Below are 20,213 nucleotides of genomic sequence, written 5' to 3' on the forward strand. Positions count from 1 at the left end.
TTTTCACAGAGACGCCGACGAACAGTGGTGTGCAACCTTTGTCGCGCCAAGATCAGCCGGGGAGCCACCACCACCAGCATGCGCAGGCATATGATGGCCAAGCACCCCACAAGGTGGGACGAAGGCCGTTCACCGCCTCCGGTTTGCACCACTGCCTCTCCCCCTGTGCCCCAACCTGCCACTGAGATCCAACCCCCCTCTGAGGACACAGGCACTACCGTCTCCTGGCCTGCACCCACACCCTCACCTCCGCAGTCCTCGGCCCCATCCAGCAATGTCTCTCAGCGCTGCGTCCAGATGTCGCTAGCGCCACTGTTTGAGCGCAAGTACGCCGTCACGCACCCGCACGCTCAAGCGTTAAATGTGCACATTGCCAAATTGATCAGCCTGGAGATGCTGCCGTATAGGCTTGTGGAAACGGAGGCTTTCAAAAGCATGATGGCAGCGGCGGCCCCACGCTACTCGGTTCCCAGTTGCCACTACTTTTCCCGATGTGCTGTCCCAGCCCTGCACGACCACGTCTCCCGCAACATTGTACGCGCCCTCACCAACGCGGTTACTGCCAAGGTCCACTTAACAACGGACACGTGGACAAACACAGGCGGGCAGGGCTACTATATCTCCCTGACGGCACATTGGGTGAATTTAGTGGAGGCTGGGACCGAGACAGAGCCTGGGACTGCTCACGTCCTACCCACCCCCAGAATTGCGGGCCCCAGCTCGGTGCTGGTATCTGCGGCGGTGTATGCTTCCTCCACTAAACCACCCTCCTCCTCCTCCAATGCAACCTCTGTCTCGCAATGAAGATGTGTCAGCGGCAGCAGCACGTCACCAGCAGTCGGTGTCGCGCGGCGTGGCAGCACAGCGGTGGGCAATCGTCAGCAGGCCGTGCTGAAACTACTCAGCTTAGGAGAGAAGAGGCACACGGCCCACGAACTGCTGCAGGGTCTGACAGAGCAGACCGACCGCTGGCTTGCGCCGCTGAGCCTCCAACCGGGCATGGTCGTGTGTGACAACGGCCATAACCTGGTGGCAGCTCTGCAGCTCGGCAGCCTCACGCACGTGCCATGCCTGGCCCATGTCTTTAATTTGGTGGTTCAGTGCTTTCTGAAAAGCTACCCACACTTGTCATACCTGCTCGGAAAGGTGTGCCGGCTCTGCGCACATTTCCGCAACTCCAAGACGGACGCTGCCACCCTGCGGACCCTGCAACATCGGTTTAATCTGCCAGTGCACCGACTGCTGTGCGACGTACCCACACGGTGGAACTCTACGCTCCACATGTTGGCCAGGCTCTATGAGCAGCGTAGAGCTATAGTGGAATACCAACTCCAACATGGGCGGCGTAGTGGGAGTCAGCCTCCTCAATTCTTTACAGAAGAGTGGGCCTGGTTGGCAGACATCTGCCAGGTCCTTGGAAACTTTGAGGAGTCTGCCCAGATGGTGAGCGAGGATGCTGCAATCATTAGCGTCACCATTCCTCTGCTATGCCTCTTGAGAAGTTCCCTGCAAAGCATAAAGGCAGATGCTTTGCACACGGAAATGGAGGCGTGGGAAGACAGTATGTCGCTGGATAGTCAGAGCACCCTCATGTCTATATCTCAGCGCGTTGAGGAGGAGGAGGGGGAGGAGCTTGAGGAGGAGGGGGAAGAGACAGCTTGGCCCACTGCTGAGGGTACCCATGCTGCTTGCCTGTCATCCTTTCAGCGTGTATGGCCTGAGGAGGAGGAGGATCCTGAAAGTGATCTTCCTAGTGAGGACAGCCATGTATTGCATACAGGTACCCTGGCACACATGTTTGACTTCATGTTAGGATGCCTTTCTTGTGACCCTCGCGTTACACGCATTCTGGCCACTACGGATTACTGGGTGTACACACTGCTCGATCCACGGTATAAGGAGAACCTTTCCACTCTCATTCCCGAAGAGGAAAGGGGTTCGAGAATGATGCTATACCACAGGGCGCTGGTGGACAAACTGATGGTAAACTTCCCATCCGACAGCGCTAGTGGCAGAAGGTGCAGTTCCGAGGGCCAGGTAGCAGGGTAGGCGCAGAGATCAGGCAGCATGTACAGCGCAGGCAGGGGAACATTCTCCAAGGCCTTTGCCAGCTTTATGGCTCCCCAGCAAGACTGTGTCACCGCTCCCCAGTCAAGGCTGAGTTGGCGGGAGCACTGTAAAAGGATGGTGAGGGAGTACGTAGCCGATCGCACGACCGTCCTCGGTGATGTCTCTGCCCCCTACAACTACTGGGTGTCGAAGCTGGACACGTGGCCTGAACTCGCGCTGTATGCCCTGGAGGTGCTTGCTTGTCCTGCGGCTAGCGTCTTGTCAGAGAGGGTGTTTAGTGCGGCTGGGGGAATCATCACGGATAAGCGTACCCGCCTGTCAACTGACAGTGCCGACAGGCTTACACTCATCCAGATGAATAAAGCCTGGATTTCCCCAGACTTCTCTTCTTCACCAGCGGACAGCAGTGATACCTAAGCAATACGTAGGCTGCACCCGCGGATGGAAGCATTGTTCTCTATCACCATCAAAAACGTGGACCTTTAAGCTTCATCAATCTGTGTATAATATTCCTCCTCCTCCTCCTCCTCCTGAAACCTCATGTAATCACGCCGAACGGGCAATTTTTCTTAGGCCCACAAGGCTCAGTCATATAATTTTTCTAAACAATTTTTATACGTTTCAATGCTCATTAAAGTGTTGAAACTTGCACCTGAACCAATTTTTATTTTAACTGGGCTGTCTCCAGGCCTAGTTACCAATTAAGCCACATTAACCAAAGCGATTAATGGGTTTCACCTGCCCTCTTGGTTGGGCATGGGCAATTTTTCTGAGGTACATTAGTACTGTTGGTACACCAATTTTTTGGGGCCCTCGCCTACAGTGTAATCCAATTAATTTTTTGCCCACCTGCATTACAGCTGACGTTACATCAGCTGTGCTGGGCACTGCAATGGGATATATTTATGTACCGCCGGTGGGTTCCAGGGAGCCACCCATGCTGTCGGTCCACACGGAGTTGTAACTACATGTGTCCACTTCTAAAGAACCCCAGTCTGACTGGGGGATGCAGTGTGGGCCGAAGCCCACCTGCATTAAACATGACATTACCTCAGCTGTGATGGGCAATGCTATGGGATATATTTATGTGCCGCCGGTGGCTTCCTGGCACCCACCCATGTGTCGGTCCACAGGGACTTCACAATAGGGAGTTGTACCTGCCTGTGTCTATGAATTAAAAAGCCCGGTCAGGTTGGGGCAAGCAGTGTGGGCCGAAGCCCACCTGCATTTAATCTGACGTTAGCTCTGCTGTCCATGGCACTGCAATGGGATACATTTATGTACAGCGGGTGGGTTCCAGGGAGCCATCCATGCTGTCGGTGCACACGGAATTCCCATTGCGGAGTTGGGGATTCCCAGTTGTACCTGCCTGTGACTATTTATAAAAAACCGCGGTCTGACTGGGGCATGCAGACACCTTGACAGAATGAATAGTGTGTGGCACATAGGTTCCCCATTGCTATGCCCACGTGTGCAGCTCCTGATGGCGGTGGCACAGGATTATATTTCTCATTGCTTCTGTACAGCATTGTGGGCTATCGCCCCGCCCCTTTTAAAAAGGGTCGCTGCCTAGCCGTGCCAACCCTCTGCAGTGTGTGCCTGTGGTTCCTCCTCATGGCAGACGCACTCATAAATAGACATGAGTGTGGCGTGGCATGAGGGAAGCTGAAGGCTGCGCAGGGACAATTTGGTGTGCACTGTGGACACTGGGTCGTGCAGTGGGGGTTGGGCAGCATGTAACCCAGGAGAAGTGGCAGCGGAGTGTCATGCAGGCAGTGATTGTGCTTTGTTGGAGGTAGTGTGGTGCTTAGCTAAGGTATGCATTGCTAATGAGGGCTTTTCAGAAGTAAAAGTTGTTGGAAGGGGGGGGGGCCACTCTTGCCGCTATTGTGGCTTAATAGTGGGACCTGGGAACTTGAGATGCAGCCCAACATGTAGCCCCTCGCCTGCCCTATCCGTTGCTGTGTCGTTCCTATCACTTTCTTGAATTGCCCAGATTTTCACAAATGGAAACCTTAGCGAGCATCGGCGATATACAAAAATACTCGAGTCGCCCATTGACTTCAATGGGGTTCGTTACTCGAAACGAACCCTCGAGCATCGCGATAATTTCGTCCCGAGTAACGAGCACCCGAGCATTTTGGTGCTCGCTCATCTCTAGTTGTCAACTTTCAATCACTTTTACTGTTTTTATTTACTTACAGTCATGAGAAAAACTATGTAAACCTGCTTTGAGTTCTATGCTTTTAAGTATCAGGAAATAAAAATAAATCTGGTCCTTAGAAGGTTTTAAAATTAGATAAATTCAACCTCAGATGAACAGCCACATGTAGCAGATTAAAATGTGCGATTATTTATCAAAAACTAGACCAAAATGTAGAGATGAGCGAACGTACTCATCCGAGCTTGATACTCGTTCGAGTATTAGCGTGTTTGAGATGCTCGTTACTAGAGGTGAGCACCACGCGATGTTCGAGTTACTTTCACTTTCATCTCTGAGACGTTAGCGCGCTTTTCTGGCCAATAGAAAGACAGGGAAGGCATTACAACTTTCCCCTGCGACGTTCAAGCCCTATACCACCCCCCTGCAGTGAGTGGCTGGCGAGCTCAGGTGTCACCCGAGTATATAAATCGGCCCCTCCCGCGGCTCGCCACAGATGCTTTCTGACATAGCTCAGGGAAAGTGCTGCTGATGCTGGAGCTGCTATAGGGAGAGCGTTAGGAGTGATTTTAGGCTTCAAGAACCCCAACGGTCCTTCTTAGGGCCACATCGGACCGTGTGCAGTACTGTTGAGGCTGCTTTTAGCAGTGTTGCACAATTTTTTTTTTTTTATATCGGGCGTGCAGAGCATTGCGTCCGCAGTCTGCAGTCATTGTACAGAGTATAGGGCCAGTACTGGTGAGGCAGGGAAAGAGATATTCAGGCTATATAGGCAGTGGACTTTTTCCAAAAAATTGTGGAAAAATACTATATTTGGGCTGCCTGTGACCGTCTTCAGTTTACTGCGTGTCTGCTGGGGGTAGTAGTCCTAATTAATACGCAGCTAAGCGTTACAGCAGGCTTGCGCAAAATTGTTTCCTGGATCTGCTGTCTCTGTTACATGATCGCCGTCATCCCGCCAGAGGGAAAGAGTATACATAATATTATACGCTGCCTACAGTATCTATCTGCTGGGGGTAGTAGTTCTAATTAATACGCAGCTAAGCGTTACAGCAGGCTTGCGCAAAATTGTTTCCTGGATCTGCTGTCTCTGTTACATCAGCGCCGTCATCCCGCCAGAGGGAAACAGTATACATAATATTATACGCTGCCTACAGTATCTATCTGCTGGGGGTAGTAGTCCTAATTAATACGCAGCTAAGCGTTACAGCAGGCTTGCGCAAAATTGTTTCCTGGATCTGCTGTCTCTGTTACATGATCGCCGTCATCCCGCCAGAGGGAAAGAGTATACATAATATTATACGCTGCCTACAGTATCTATCTGCTGGGGGTAGTAGTCCTAATTAATACGCAGCTAAGCGTTACAGCAGGCTTGCGCAAAATTGCTTCCTGGATCTGCTGTCTCTGTTACATCAGCGCTGTCATCCCGCCAGAGGGAAAGAGTATACATAATATTATACGCTGCCTACAGTATCTATCTGCTGGGGGTAGTAGTCCTAATTAATACGCAGCTAAGCGTTACAGCAGGCTTGCGCAAAATTGTTTCCTGGATCTGCTGTCTCTGTTACATGATCGCCGTCATCCCGCCAGAGGGAAAGAGTATACATAATATTATACGCTGCCTACAGTATCTATCTGCTGTATCAGCTCAGCATTTTAAAAAAATAGAAGCAAAATACTTAAGGCCTACTACTGGCCTTTGGCCACTTGACTGCTTCTGCGCTGTGAATTCCACTAGCTCAGTCATATGCACCTACGTCTCACTACAGGCGTGAGCAAAATTGTTTCCTGGCTCTGCTGTGCATTCCCTAAGGGAAGTCAGCCTCCAACCACAGGCCAATAAGCGGCACATTTAATTACAGCGTTCTGTTTCTGCACTACTGGTAATACAGCATGCTGAGGGGTAGGGGTAGGTCTAGAGGACGTGGACGCGGCCGAGGACGCGGAGGCCCAAGTCAGGGTGTGGGCACAGGCCGAGCTGCTGATCCAGGTGTATCGCAGCCGACTGCTGCGGGATTAGGAGAGAGGCACGTTTCTGGCGTCCCCACATTCATCTCACAATTAATGGGTCCACGCGGTAGACCTTTATTAGAAAATGAGCAGTGTGAGCAGGTCCTGTCGTGGATGGCAGAAAGTGCATCCAGAAATCTATCGACCATCCACTGCTGCAACTCTGAATCCTCTGGCTGCTGCTCCTCCTTCCTCCCAGCCTCCTCACTCCATTACAATGACACATTCTGAGGAGCAGGCAGACTCCCAGGAACTGTTCTCAGGCCCCTGCCCAGAATGGGCAGCAATGATTCCGAATCCTCTCCCACTGGAGGAGTTTGACGTGACCGATGCCCAACCTTTGGAAAGTTCCCGGGGTCCGGGTGATGAGGCTGGGGACTTCCGGCAACTGTCTCAAGAGCTTTCAGTGGGTGAGGAGGACGATGACGATGAGACACAGTTGTCTGTCGCTCAGGTAGTAGTAATTGGAGTAAGTCCGAGGGAGGAGCGCACAGAGGATTCGGAGGAAGAGCAGCAGGACGATGAGGTGACTGACCCCACCTGGTTTGCTACGCCTACTGAGGACAGGTTTTCAGAGGGCGAGGCAAGTGCAGCAGCAGGGCTGGTTGGAAGAGGCAGTGCGGTGGCCAGGGGTAGAGGCAGGGCCAGACCGAATAATCCACCAACTGTTTCCCAAAGCGCCTCCTCGCGCCATGCCACCCTGCAGAGGCCGAGGTGCTCAAAGGTCTGGCAGTTTTTCACTGAGAGTGCAGACGACCGATGAACAGTGGTGTGCAACCTTTGTCGCGCCAAGATCAGCCGGGGAGCCACCACCACGAGCCTCACAACCACCAGCATGCGCAGACATATGATGGCCAAGCACCCCACAAGGTGGGATGAAGGCCGTTCACCGCCTCCGGTTTGCACCGCTGCCTCTCCCCCTGTGCCCCAACCTGCCACTGAGATCCAACCCCCCTCTCAGGACACAGGCACTACCGTCTCCTGGCCTGCACCCACACCCTCACCTCCGCTGTGCTCGGCCTCATCCACCAATATCTCTCAGTGCACCGTCCAGCCGTCGCTAGCGCAAGTGTTGGAGCGCAAGCACAAGTACGCCGCCACGCACCCGCACGCTCAAGCGTTAAACGTGCACATAGCCAAATTTATCAGCCTGGAGATGCTGCCGTATAGGGTTGTGGAAACGGAGGCTTTCAAAGGTATGGCGGCGGCGGCCCCGCGCTACTCAGTTCCCAGTCACCACTACTTTTCCCGATGTGCCGTCCCAGCCCTGCACGACCACGTCTCCAGCAACATTGTACGCGCCCTCACCAACGCGGTTACTGGCAAGGTCCACTTAACAACGGACACGTGGACAAGCACAGGCGGGCAGGGCCACTATATCTCCCTGACGGCACATTGGGTGAATTTAGTGGAGGCTGGGACAGAGTCAGAGCCTGGGACCGCTCATGTCCTACCCACCCCCAGAATTGCGGGCCCCAGCTCGGTGGTGGTATCTGCGGCGGTGTATGCTTCCTCCACTAAACCACCCTCCTGCTCCTACGCAACCTCTGTCTCGCAATCAAGATGTGTCAGCAGCAGCACATCGCCAGTAGTCGGTGTCGCGCGGCGTGGCAGCACAGCGGTGGGCAAGCGTCAGCAGGCCGTGCTGAAACTACTCAGCTTAGGAGAGAAGAGGCACACGGACCACAAACTGCTGCAGGGTCTGACAGAGCAGACCGACCGCTGGCTTGCGCCTCTGAGCCTCCAACCGGGCATGGTCGTGTGTGATAACGTCCGTAACCTGGTGGCGGCTCTGTAGCTCGGCAGCCTCACGCACGTGCCATGCCTGGCCCACGTCTTTAATTTGGTGGTTCAGCGCTTTCTGAAAAGCTACCCACGCTTGTCAGACCTGCTCGGAAAGGTGCGCCGGCTCTGCGCACATTTCCGCAAGTCCCACACGGACGCTGCCACCCTGCAACATTGGTTTCATCTGCCAGTGCACCAACTGCTGTGCGACGTGCCCACACGGTGGAACTCTACGCTCCACATGTCGGCCAGGCTCTATGAGCAGCGTAGAGCTATAGTGGAATACCAACTCCAACATGCGCGGCGCAGTGGGAGTCAGCCTCCTCAATTCTTTACAGAAGAGTGGGCCTGGTTGGCAGACATCTGCCAGGTCCTTGGAAACTTTGAGGAGTCTACCCAGATGGTGAGTGGCGATGCTGCAATCATTAGCGTCACCATTCCTCTGCTATGCCTCTTGAGAAGTTCCCTGCAAAGCATAAAGGCAGACACTTTGCGCTCGGAAACAGAGGCGGGGGAAGACAGTATGTCGCTGGATAGTCAGAGCACCCTCCTGTCTATATCTCAGCGCGTTGAGGAGGAGGAGGAGGAGCATGAGGAGGATGAGGAGGAGGGGGAAGAGACAGCTTGGCCCACTGCTGAGGGTACCCATGCTGCTTGCCTGTCATCCTTTCAGCGTGTATGGCCTGAGGAGGAGGAGGAGGAGGAGGATCCTGAAAGTGATCTTCCTAGTGAGGACAGCCATGTGTCGCGTACATGGCATACATGGCTGACTTCATGTTAGGATGCCTTTCTCGTGACCCTCGCGTTACACGCATTCTGGCCACTACGGATTACTGGGTGTACACACTGCTCGACCCACGGTATAAGGAGAACCTTTCCACTCTCATACCCGAAGAGGAAAGGGGTTCGAGAGTGATGCTATACCACAGGACCCTGGCGGACAAACTGATGGTAAAATTGCCATCCGAGAGCGCTAGTGGCCGAAGGCGCAGTTCCGAGGGCCGGGTAGCAGGGGAGGCGCAGAGATCAGGCAGCATGTACAGCACAGGCAGGGGAACACTCTCTAAGGCCTTTGACAGCTTTCTGGGTCCCCAGCAAGACTGTGTCACCGCTCCCCAGTCAAGGCTGAGTCGGCAAGAGCACTGTTAAAGGATGGTGAGGGAGTACGTAGCCGATTGCACGACCGTCCTCGGTGACGCCTCTGCCCCCTACAACTACTGGGTGTCGAAGCTGGACACGTGGCCTGAACTCGCGCTGTATGCCCTGGAGGTGCTTGCTTGTCCTGCGGCTAGTGTCTTGTCAGAGAGGGTGTTTAGTGCGGCTGGGGGAATCATCACCGATAAGCGTACCCGCCTGTCAACCGACAGTGCCGACAGGCTTACACTCATCAAGATGAACAAAGCCTGGATTTCCCCAGACTTCTCTTCTTCAGCAGCGGACAGCAGCGATACCTAAACAATACGTAGGCTGCACCCGCGGATGGAAGCATTGTTCTCTATCACCATCAAAAACGTGGACCTTTTAGCTTCATCAATCTGTGTATAATATTCATCCTCCTCCTCCTCCTCCTCCTCCTGAAACCTGACGTAATCACGCCGAACGGGCAATTTTTCTTAGGCCCACAAGGCTCAGTCATATAATTTTTGTAAACAATTTTAATACGTTTCAATGCTCATTAAAGCGTTGAAACTTGCACCTGAACCAATTTTTATTTTAACTGGCCTGCCTCCAGGCCTAGTTACAAATTAAGCCACATTAACCAAAGCGATTAATGGGTTTCACCTGCCCTCTTGGTTGGGCATGGGCAATTTTTCTGACGTACATTAGTACTGTTGGTACACCAATTTTTTGGGGCCCTCGCCTACAGTGTAATCCAATTAATTTTTTGCCCACCTGCATTAAAGCTGACGTTACATCAGCTGTGCTGGGCACTGCAATGGGATATATTTATGTACCGCCGGTGGGTTCCAGGGAGCCACCCATGCTGTGGGTCCACAGGGAGTTGTAACTGCATGTGTCCACTTCTAAAGAACCCCAGTCTGACTGGGGCATGCAGTGTGGGCCGAAGCCCACCTGCATTAAACATGACATTACCTCAGCTGTGATGGGCAATGCAATGGGATATATTTATGTACCGCCGGTGGCTTCCTGGCACCCACCCATGCTGTCGGTCCACACGGAGTTGTAACTGCATGTGTCCACTTCTAAAGAACCCCAGTCTGACTGGGGCAGGCAGTGTGGCCCGAAGCCCACCTGCATTTAATCGGACGTTACCTCAGCTGTGATGGGCACTGCAATGGGATACATTTATGTACAGCCAGTGGGTTCCAGGGAGCCACCCATGCTGTGGGTGCACACGGAATTCCCATTGCGGAGTTGTACCTGCCTGTGACTATTTATAAAAAACCGCGGTCTGACTGGGGCATGCAGACACCTTGACAGAATGAATAGTGTGTGACACATAGGTTCCCCATTGCTATGCCCACGTGTGCAGCTCCTGATGGCGGTGGCACAGGGTTATATTTCTCATTGCTTCTGTACAGCATTGTGGGCTATCGCCCCGCGCCTTTTAAAGAGGGTCGCTGCCTAGCCGTGCCAACCCTCTGCAGTGTGTGCCTGCGGTTCCTCCTCATGGCAGACGCACTTATAAATAGACACGAGGGTGGTGTGGCATGAGTGCAGCTGAAGGCTGCGCAGGGACACTTTGGTGTGCGCTGTGGACACTGCGTCGTGCGGGGGGGTTGGGCAGCATGTAACCCAGGAGAAGTGGCAGCGGAGTGTCATGCAGGCAGTGATTGTGCTTTGTTGGAGGTAGTGTGGTGCTTAGCTAAGGTATGCATTGCTAATGAGGGCTTTTCAGAAGTAAAAGTTGTTGGGAGGGGGGGGCCCACTCTTTCCGCTATTGTGGCTTAATAGTGAGACCTGGGAACTTGAGATGCAGCCCAACATGTAGCCCCTTGCCTGCCCTATCCATTGCTGTGTCGTTCCCATCACTTTCTTGAATTGCCCAGATATTCACAAATGGAAACCTTAGTGAGCATCGGCAATATACAAAAATGCTCGAGTCGCCCATTGACTTCAATGGGGTTCGTTACTCGAAACGAACCCTCGAGCATCGCGAAAATTTCGTCCCGAGTAGCGAGCACCCGAGCATTTTGGTGCTCGCTCATCTCTACCAAAATGCATAAGCAGTATGTGAAGAATGTAGTAAATAGAGATGAGCGAGCACCAAAATGCTCAGGTCCTTGTTATTCGAGTCAAGCTTTTCGTAAAATTTGGGATCTCTATTTGAGTAACGGACCCCATCGACTTTAACGGGAGACTCGAGCATTTTTTTATGTGACTCGTCGGTTGCCAAGCTTTCTCTCTCTCTCTCTCTCTCTCTCTCTCTCTCTCCCTCCCCCATGCCAGCCACAAACTAGCGTCACAGCAGGGAGGAGTCAAATCTGACACATCAGCTGTGGGGAAGGGGCCAAAACTGGGGCGGGGTCGAACACAGCGTGATGCTCGCTCAAGTAGTGAGCACCATCGAGTATGCTAATACTCGAACGAGCATCAAGCAGAGTACGTTTGCTCAACTCTAGTAGTAAATCCTTTCTGCTTCCAAAGGAATTAAGAGCATAAGTAGTAGCCAGGTGCTTCTGATCAAATGCCCTTGATTAAATGATCAGCAAATGCGGCAATCTCCTTAAAAACAAAAGTTTTGGCAGTTTGCTGGTCTGGAGCATTCAGGTGTGTGTTAACACAATGCCAAGGAGGAAATACATCATCAATGATCTAAGAGAAGCAATTATTGCTGCACATCAATCTGGTAAGTGTTATAAAGCCATTTTCAAACTCATTGGAGTAGGAAACCATAACATTTTAAAATATTCATATATTTAAACCTGACACTGATACTAATCAGCTATTGAATAGATAAATAATACTTTTTTGAGGAGCAAAACTTACACAGTATAAGTACAGCAGCATTCCAACATGCCTGTTAGTGTTTGTGGCTAAACGGGTTATATATTCTCCCTATCTCCTCTGTGTGAAAATTTTTCTCCTTTACTTTTTTAACATCGACTGTTAAAAACACAAAGATATGTATGTGCATGTTGTCATATTGTTGTTAACAAAGTTAGCTGGAGGAAAACAACTATTCACCTGTTAGATGCCTGATCATTGTAAGTTGAATACCAGCGGTCACATGGCATGTTTGGTGGGTCACATGACTGAAGTCCATTGCTATGGACAGATCAGTTCATAGATTATGGCTCTATTGTGTAAATAGGGGCCACTGCGCTGGTATAATAAAGGTAATAAATACATGTATATTAGGATATTTAATAAATCTTTGGGGCTGTAATTTCAAAGAATATATATATATGTGAAATAAAAAAAAGTGTTTGCTTCTAGTAAACCTGCTTTAAAGGGAGGTCTATCACCTGCAAACAGCACCATCAATGCAGTCTATTTAGTCTGGGGAGTGCACGGGCAGAGCTGTCTGAAAAGAGTCAGATTTACACACTGCACGCGGACTTCACCAGAGGACAGCATGGGAATAGATGAGATAGTGAGTATAAAAAAATACATCCTTCGGCTTCCTTTCACCTTTCTGAATAGCACCATAACTTAAGGCCCATTAACACGCAATGATTATCACTCAAAATTCATTCAAACAACCAAATTTGAGGGATAATCGTTGGGTGAAAACGCACACATAGGGCACTTTTCATTTGAACAATGATTTTAAGGTGCACTTAAAATCCATTGTTCAGCTACGGGAGATAAAGCACACACCTTTATCTGTCAGTAGACCGACTGCAGGCTGTTATCTCTGCAGGGAGACTGCAGTTAAGTAATTTGCTGACACCCTGGACGAGAACAATGAAGCTGTGTTCACAGCTGGGCTTGTGATTAATCACATGCTGGGCTCTACAAACAGCCACTGGAGGCCCTTTTACATGCAAATGAAGATGATCAGTGGCCATTAACCCTTTATGCCAAAAGATCACTAAAATTTTCAATCTTTCAATCATTTAAATGATTATCTTTACCTGTAACTGGGCCTTTAGTTTATGGTGCCATTCGGGGATGATAGGTTCCTTTTAAGTCAGACATTCACTTACAGAGTAGCCAGTTTAGAGGAAGCTAATTGTCTGTTTTCTCAGGTAGCATTATCCAAAGTCCCTGAATGAGACTATAACTGAATCAGAAATAAAAAGGGGATGACCAGTGATTTAGAACAGCAGCAAATGTCCTAAAACAAACAACAAACAGCACTTACTGCCTGTTTCCCCCATGTATTCAGTGCAGATGCTCAAGTGGCCACCCACCGGGATAAGTTTACAGGCTTTCAGCTATGCTGCGCATTACCTGAATGTAACCACTGTAGCCAATTACTGACCTCAGTGATCAAGTGCTGCTCAAAAACTGGTGGACAGCCACTAGAGCATTTGCACTGGGTTTCCAAATGATTGAGGAGGTATTTTTTTTGTTGTTGCTTTTTTTTGTTATCTCAGTTATTAATTTGCTGCTTCTTTTTTTTCTGTTCGAACAATTGTACAACTGCTTAAGGCCTCCTGCACACGGGCGGATTTGCATTGTGAAATCCAGAGCGGGATCCCGCAGCAAATTCAGCCCATAGCATGTTATGACAATTCACGATTTCCTGCCCACGAGCAGAAATCAATTGCGATTTTCCGCTCACAGGGAAGAAATCGCAGCATACTGCGTTTTTGTGTGGGCTACGCTTGGCTGTCCATCCCGCGGCCATTCTGCAATCATCATTGCAGAATGGTCGCGGCAGCCGCATAATCCCCATAACTGCAATGTAGAGTCCTCTGTACTGCGTATTTGCGTCGGTGCATTGACCAGCACATCAGCAGCAAGGGAGAAGGCATCGGACATGTAAGCAGAGGTCACCAGCTGAGCACCGGGTCAAACTCCGCTGCAGAATCCCACATGCGGGGTCCGACCCACCCATATGCAGGCAGCCTTAAGGGTGTGTTCAGATGTAGCAGATTTGTGGTGGATTTTTCTTAGTAGAACATCCATGTCCAATTCTACATCAAAATACACACCACTGATGCTCATTTGCATGCATTAAAAGGGTGAAATCTGCTGTTGATCTGTGTGAAAATCCGTACTGAATTGTGTAGATTTTGATAGCAAAATCCTCCACTTTTAGGGTATGTTCGCATGACGGAATTGATAGCAGAAATATCTGCCACAAAAAAACGTGTCAAATCCATGGCTTTTTGCTGCAGGTTATGGCAGATCCTGAAGCAGAATTTGCCCTGTCAATGGGTAGAATCTGCGTGCAGAATTACACTTGGAAACTAAAAAGAAGTGACATGTCCCTTCTTTTTATTTTTCGCATTAGAATTCTGCATGTGGATTTTGGTCATTAACAGGGCAAATTCAACATGCGGACCGTGCCAAAAAACCTGGGCAGAAAGCCACAGATTTTGCCGCTATCCTTTTATAGTGGAATTCACATGGGAAATTCAGCAGCAAAATATGTCATGTTAACAAATGCACCCTAAGGGCTCAGTCACACGGGCGCATCGTTGCTCGTGTTTCTGCAGGACGAAGACGGCCGTACCTCAAGAGGGAAGTCTCTCTGCAGCAACGGGAGAAGGAACATGTGACCGGCTTCCTGCAGTAAGGGCTCAGTCACATGGGCGCATTGACCCCTGTGTAGGGTGCCGATGCGCCCGTGTGACTGAGCCCTAATAACACTAAAACTCCTGTTATAAAACCGCTGAAACAAAGCCCAACATTCTGCATAATGAAGGAGGAATGATCTGGCATAAACAGGGATATAAACATGGATCACTCGTGAAAAAGTCAATATTTTGAAATAGATTAAGTCATAAATAAACTAGAAAAGCAACTAGCAATGGAGGATGATCACTTGAAAATCCAACAATCAGCTCATATTTTATGATAAAATTACAAAAATATATCCTTTGTTTAACCAAATTATGTGCCAACATTCTAACCTAATTCTTTTCCGGCTCTTCACTAGTAAGCAAATGTATGCTGGCACATCAATCTGTTTTTAGCTTATGAATAGAAATGAGAGAGCATGCTCGTCCAAGCATTAGCATACTCGAAAGTACTCGATACTTGAGCAAACACCACTGCAGTGCTTGGGTGCTCGAGAAAATTTCACCCTCTCCATTGTCTTCAATGGAGCCGCGGCTGCTGCCGGCCGCTCCATTGAAAACAATGGTCTGCCGGCACTCCTGCATTGTTTTTCATGGAAGAGCTTTACATATAAGCCCTTCCCTGAAAAACAAGGATTTTAGTGTAAAAAAAAAAAAAAAATAGAAAAAACTTACCTATCTGCCGCTGCCATGTCCCCCCGCAGAGATGAAGAACACATAGATCAGCACCACAGAGCAGGGGACAGCAGGAGAAGATGCGGCTGAGTCCCGGCAGCTGAAGGGAGGTGAGTATCTATTTTTTTGTTTTTTACACTACTTTTACTGGATTTTTAGGGAAGGGCTTGTATTTAAAGCCCTTCCTTGAAATCCAATGACGGGTGCGGGCAGCAGGATCCTCTGCCACAGCTGTCATGTGTGACAGCTGCGGTAGGTAATTGAAGAATTCTTCTGCTGCATCTGTCACAGATGTGGCAGATGTAGCAGCAGGGAATTCTTTTTAATAGCGGGGATGAAGGAAACATCTGCCACATGCTGCAGATGTGTTCTTCATCCCCGCGGGGGACACAGCAGCGGCGGAGAGGTAAGTTGTTTTTTTTTTACACTAAAATCCTTGTTTTTCAGGGAAGAGCTTATATGTAAAGCCCTTCCATCAAAAACAATTCAGGGGTGCCAGCAGACCATTGTTTTCAATAGAGCTGCGGGCAGCAGCCGCGGCTCCATTGAAAAATGCTCATGTCCCCATTGACTTCAATAGGTTCGTTACCCAAAACAAGCTCTCGAACATTAGAAAAAGCTCAGCTGGAGTAACAAGCACCCGAGCATTTTGGTGCTCGCTTCTCTCTACTTATGAACCTATATTTGTAATGTTTTTAGCTGATAAAAAGATATAGGAACAATTTTAGAAAAAAAAAACAGATGCTTTGAATGATATAGTAGACTATAATGTTAAAACATTTTAAAATATAATTTAATTGGAATAAAATATATGTATTGTGTCTAATATTTACGTGACAGATTTTATATCTTTACATAGCTGCCCTTGGTAGGTGGATATTTCTGAATACTGCATTTGTTTAAAGGTTCACAATAATCTAAAGGTGATGAGTGTGGGGGAGAGGGCATAGCATATGATGACAGGAACATTTCAGTACGTTTAGTTATTAGTTACTTAATTCATTATGACAATCACCGCCTTTGTTCAGATTGGCCCGGAAATCTCTAAAATAGTTAATGTATCTACAAAACTTAACTTTTCAACCAATGTTTCTATACAGTTTAATATCATAGAATGGTAGAGTTGTAAGGGACCTTCAGGGTCATCTGGTCCAACCCCCTGCTCAGTGAAGGATTTAATAAATCATCCCATAATATAATTTGTGCTGTTGAATCATTCTTCAGTATAAAAATATGGATTATGCTTCATAGAGCTATTCTGCAAGTATCTGTACATACACCAAGAAAATATAAAAACATACAATCCAATTTAATATTATAGTAATGAAGGCAAATCTAAAAAAATGATGTGGGATTTACCTCTATATCCATTGTTGTGTACTTGCGGCCTTTAGTTTTACCAAGACATTTTGTTTTGCCTCCATCAAGTAACTGACACCAGAAGCCCTTTTCTGGACTGAATCTAAAAGTATACAGAATTCAGAAACATGAGCTCTTTGCTTACAAGATACAATATATATAGAACATATGTAAATGCATGTTAATTGTAATGTATTCTATCTAGGATTAAACACAATTGTTTCTACAGTATATTAAAAAGGCTGAAGAAACCTTTGTGCATGGACATTCAGTACACACATATCTTACTAAATCCCTGCAGAAACATAAAATGATGCACTTATCTGTTTTTGTTTTGAGTTCTCCTTTTCATGCAGTTAGAAAGCCTCACACTTGGTTTACATTATCTCCTACATTCAAGTTCCAGGCACTGATCAGCTGATCTGTCATGAACCAGCACAAGCTCAGCTCCCCCTACCCTTTCCTCTTTCAGAGGCTGTTTAGCATAACCACACCCACTGAGTACTACACAGTTCCGCTCCTCTATCTCATCTGCTCAGAATAGTTGCTGGTCTGTCCTCCCTCAATACTGATAAGAGACGAAAATGTACTCACAGTGACTTTCAGCCCTCTGTTATAGTAGCTTACTCTGCTGTCTCCACCATCCCCCAGCACTGTTGTTAGTGAAATGAATATTACTCCATTTTCCCTCTTGGTCTTATAGTATGCTCCTTCTATTTTGTATGATATAGTGTGTGACAATGTTTTCTACTTTTCCTTTAACAAGATTTGCTCAAATGTATTGAAGAATAAAAAGGGACCTCGATGATTAAAACATTCCAAGGTCCTAAGGAATTACTGTACTTTTGTGTTCTGAGAAGTTAATCCTGTATGATTAATTGCACTTGCGTTGCGTTTGCCTGGCATTTTAGATGTTAAACTCCTTATCTTGCATATTCATATGTAGTAAAGGAATTATAATATGTTTGTATTATTATAATTGAAGCATGGGCCTCTATAAAAACTGCTGGCTATCAATCAATAAACAGATAACTTTGGAACACATCCATGTTTGTGTGGTTTGACGTTATTTTCCCAACCTCGGCTTATCCTCAGACTGAATTTGGACCCCAGAAGCATATTGTATAGCAAATAGTTTTGCTATATGATATGCTCCTCCACCATCTCCTAGCACTGTCATACAGGCTTCTGTAAGATTTCTTTAGAAAGGCAGTGAATGTGTGTTTACAACAGGGGAGCAGGGTAGGTGAGGAGGCAGTCAGTTTACTACAAAGATTTTACTCCTCCAGTCTGCAATGCCAATACGAGTATAAAATTCAATCAGAATCTTTTTATGAAAACCAGTTGCAAAAAGTCTTTATTTAAAAAAAAAGATTAAAAGAAAGAGTGCAAAGCTGTATATAGCCTTTACATTTTAACAGTATGAATTATATTTATTATTTGAGGCAAAGTTAATTAAGAGAAAATCCACTGATTTTACATGTAAACCTTTTTTTTTTTAGCTCATCAGAAACAAGCACCACATTTTTTCACTTTATAAGATACACCTAGGTTTTGGAGGAGGAAAATAGTTCAGGACAACGGAGGGACACTTCTACACCATTTCTTTCTCCACCATAGAAGCAGCAGCGAGGCTCCGAAAGCGCGGTACTCTGTAACAGAGGCACGCATGTACGGCGGTAGGAAGGGAAGAAGCCAGTTGGTGGAGGTAGGGGAGCAGCAGCAGTTGCTGCCAGCGCTCACCACTAATCAGCTGTACATATGAGCGGTAGTGCAGAGGAAAGGGAACTAACTCCTAACTGAGTTTGTTTGTGTGACTGCAATTTAGTTAATTTAGTTAACGCAATTTAGTTAACGCAATTTAATTGCGTTGATTGTACAAACAAAAAGCCCAATCGAAAATGGCCAGCTTGAATTTCATCACGTTCACTTTATAAAACGCACTGACATCGACCCCCCACCACTTTGGGGGGGAAGAAAAGTGTGTCTTAGAAAGCAAAAAATACGGTAAGTCTGACCTATTTCTTTTTCTGGTAATATACTGTATACCTGTATTGTAATCCACTAGAAGTGCAAAAAGAATGTAGCCCAGTGAACTTAGTGTACGTTGTGCTCCTTTTTTATTTTTTACAAATATCGGAATCCATATCATCTCTACAATGTTCTTAAGAAACTTTCTCCCAAACTATTTGTGCAGAGAGTTGCTCATTCGGAGTAAATGAGAATGGCCACACTATGCAAATAATGTAGAGTGCTGTGAAAAACTACGGTATTAGCAAAGCATGCCAGTGGTCATGTTGGAGGCTACTATGTCTGTAGTTCCCTAAAATGATCATTTTATATATTCTTCCTTGTTTATGTCAAATACTTAAAATCAGAAACAGAAAGGAAAAGCCTTCATAATTTCCCAATCTGACTATAAATATTAATTAGACCCTCCTAGATGTCATATGTTCTGTCTCCATTTGAAGACACATTTCTCTAAATGAGCCACTGGACAACTGCCAGCATAGTACTGTTAATCTTTCTCAGATTTTATATCCACTCAGTCTACAGTATAATGTTTGCCTTAATTCCCCTTGAGGGCACTTTACACAATGTGCTTTGAAAATGAAGCAAAATGTGCTGTTCAAATATCCTCCAAGCTCAGATTTACCTAAAATGAGCATATTTTCTACAGTCAATTGTTGTTCACAAGCTATATTTTAGCTGGAAGTGATAAAACAGCACTGAATTGATCAATCTTGTAAATATTAATGGTATACAATGTTCCTGATGGTCTGCAGATACAAAGATAATAAATTAGATTAATGTACTTACGTGAGAGTCTCAGAGTAATTATAATGAGGAGAAGCTCCTAGAAAAGTCTGGACTTCATCCATTACAAAGGCCGGGTCACTCCTTAGATGTTGCCCATCTATAATTAATAGCTGGAATGGCACAGTTTTGCTATTTACTATCTTTTCATATTCTGTTCATATTGTTCATAGGTATAAATACAATATATGTAATACAAAATCCTCATAGGGAACTTGTCATAAGGTTTTACCCTTCTAAACCCTTTGCAGCACCATACAAGTCATTAATGAAGCTTTCTAAACACATCATTTTTCATAAGCACAGCATAACTATAGAATGGTGGTTTTCAAAACTCCCACGCCATGTATTTGGCTGGCTGTCCATGAGCGAAAGTTCATAGCATGATCCACGGCGATAAATCACATGCGGATCATGCATGAAACGCTTTCCATAGGATAACTGTGGAATGTATTTTTGTTTTATGAGTTAGATCTTTTTTATTATGGATATGGCAAAAGGGAGGCGATTTAAACTTTTAATACTTTTTTTTTTTCAATTAGTAAAGCTTTATTGTTCTTATATTTACTTTTTTTTTAGTCCCCAGAGGGGACCACAACTAGCGATGCTTTGATCGCTTCTGCAGTATGATGTAATGCCATAGCATTACATCCTACTGCAATCTGACAGGCAGTCTA

At 47.2% G+C, this 20,213-nt stretch overlaps 1 protein-coding gene across 2 annotated transcripts in view; it reads right to left on the bottom strand.

Moving 5' to 3' along the window:
* LOC136573611 (bifunctional heparan sulfate N-deacetylase/N-sulfotransferase 4-like) overlaps positions 1–20,213 on the bottom strand; it is a 387,126-nt gene that overhangs the window by 12,067 nt on the left and 354,846 nt on the right. For both annotated transcript variants that reach the window (XM_066574883.1, XM_066574884.1), the window contains exons 11-12: positions 19,540–19,649; positions 16,720–16,822 (exon numbers count right to left, since the gene is read on the bottom strand). In XM_066574883.1, coding sequence (XP_066430980.1) covers positions 16,720–16,822; positions 19,540–19,649 — 213 coding nt within the window. The remainder of the gene's footprint in view (positions 1–16,719; positions 16,823–19,539; positions 19,650–20,213) is intronic.

Source organism: Eleutherodactylus coqui, chromosome 7, assembly GCF_035609145.1.
Source record: "Eleutherodactylus coqui strain aEleCoq1 chromosome 7, aEleCoq1.hap1, whole genome shotgun sequence".
NCBI lineage: Eukaryota > Metazoa > Chordata > Amphibia > Anura > Eleutherodactylidae > Eleutherodactylus > Eleutherodactylus coqui.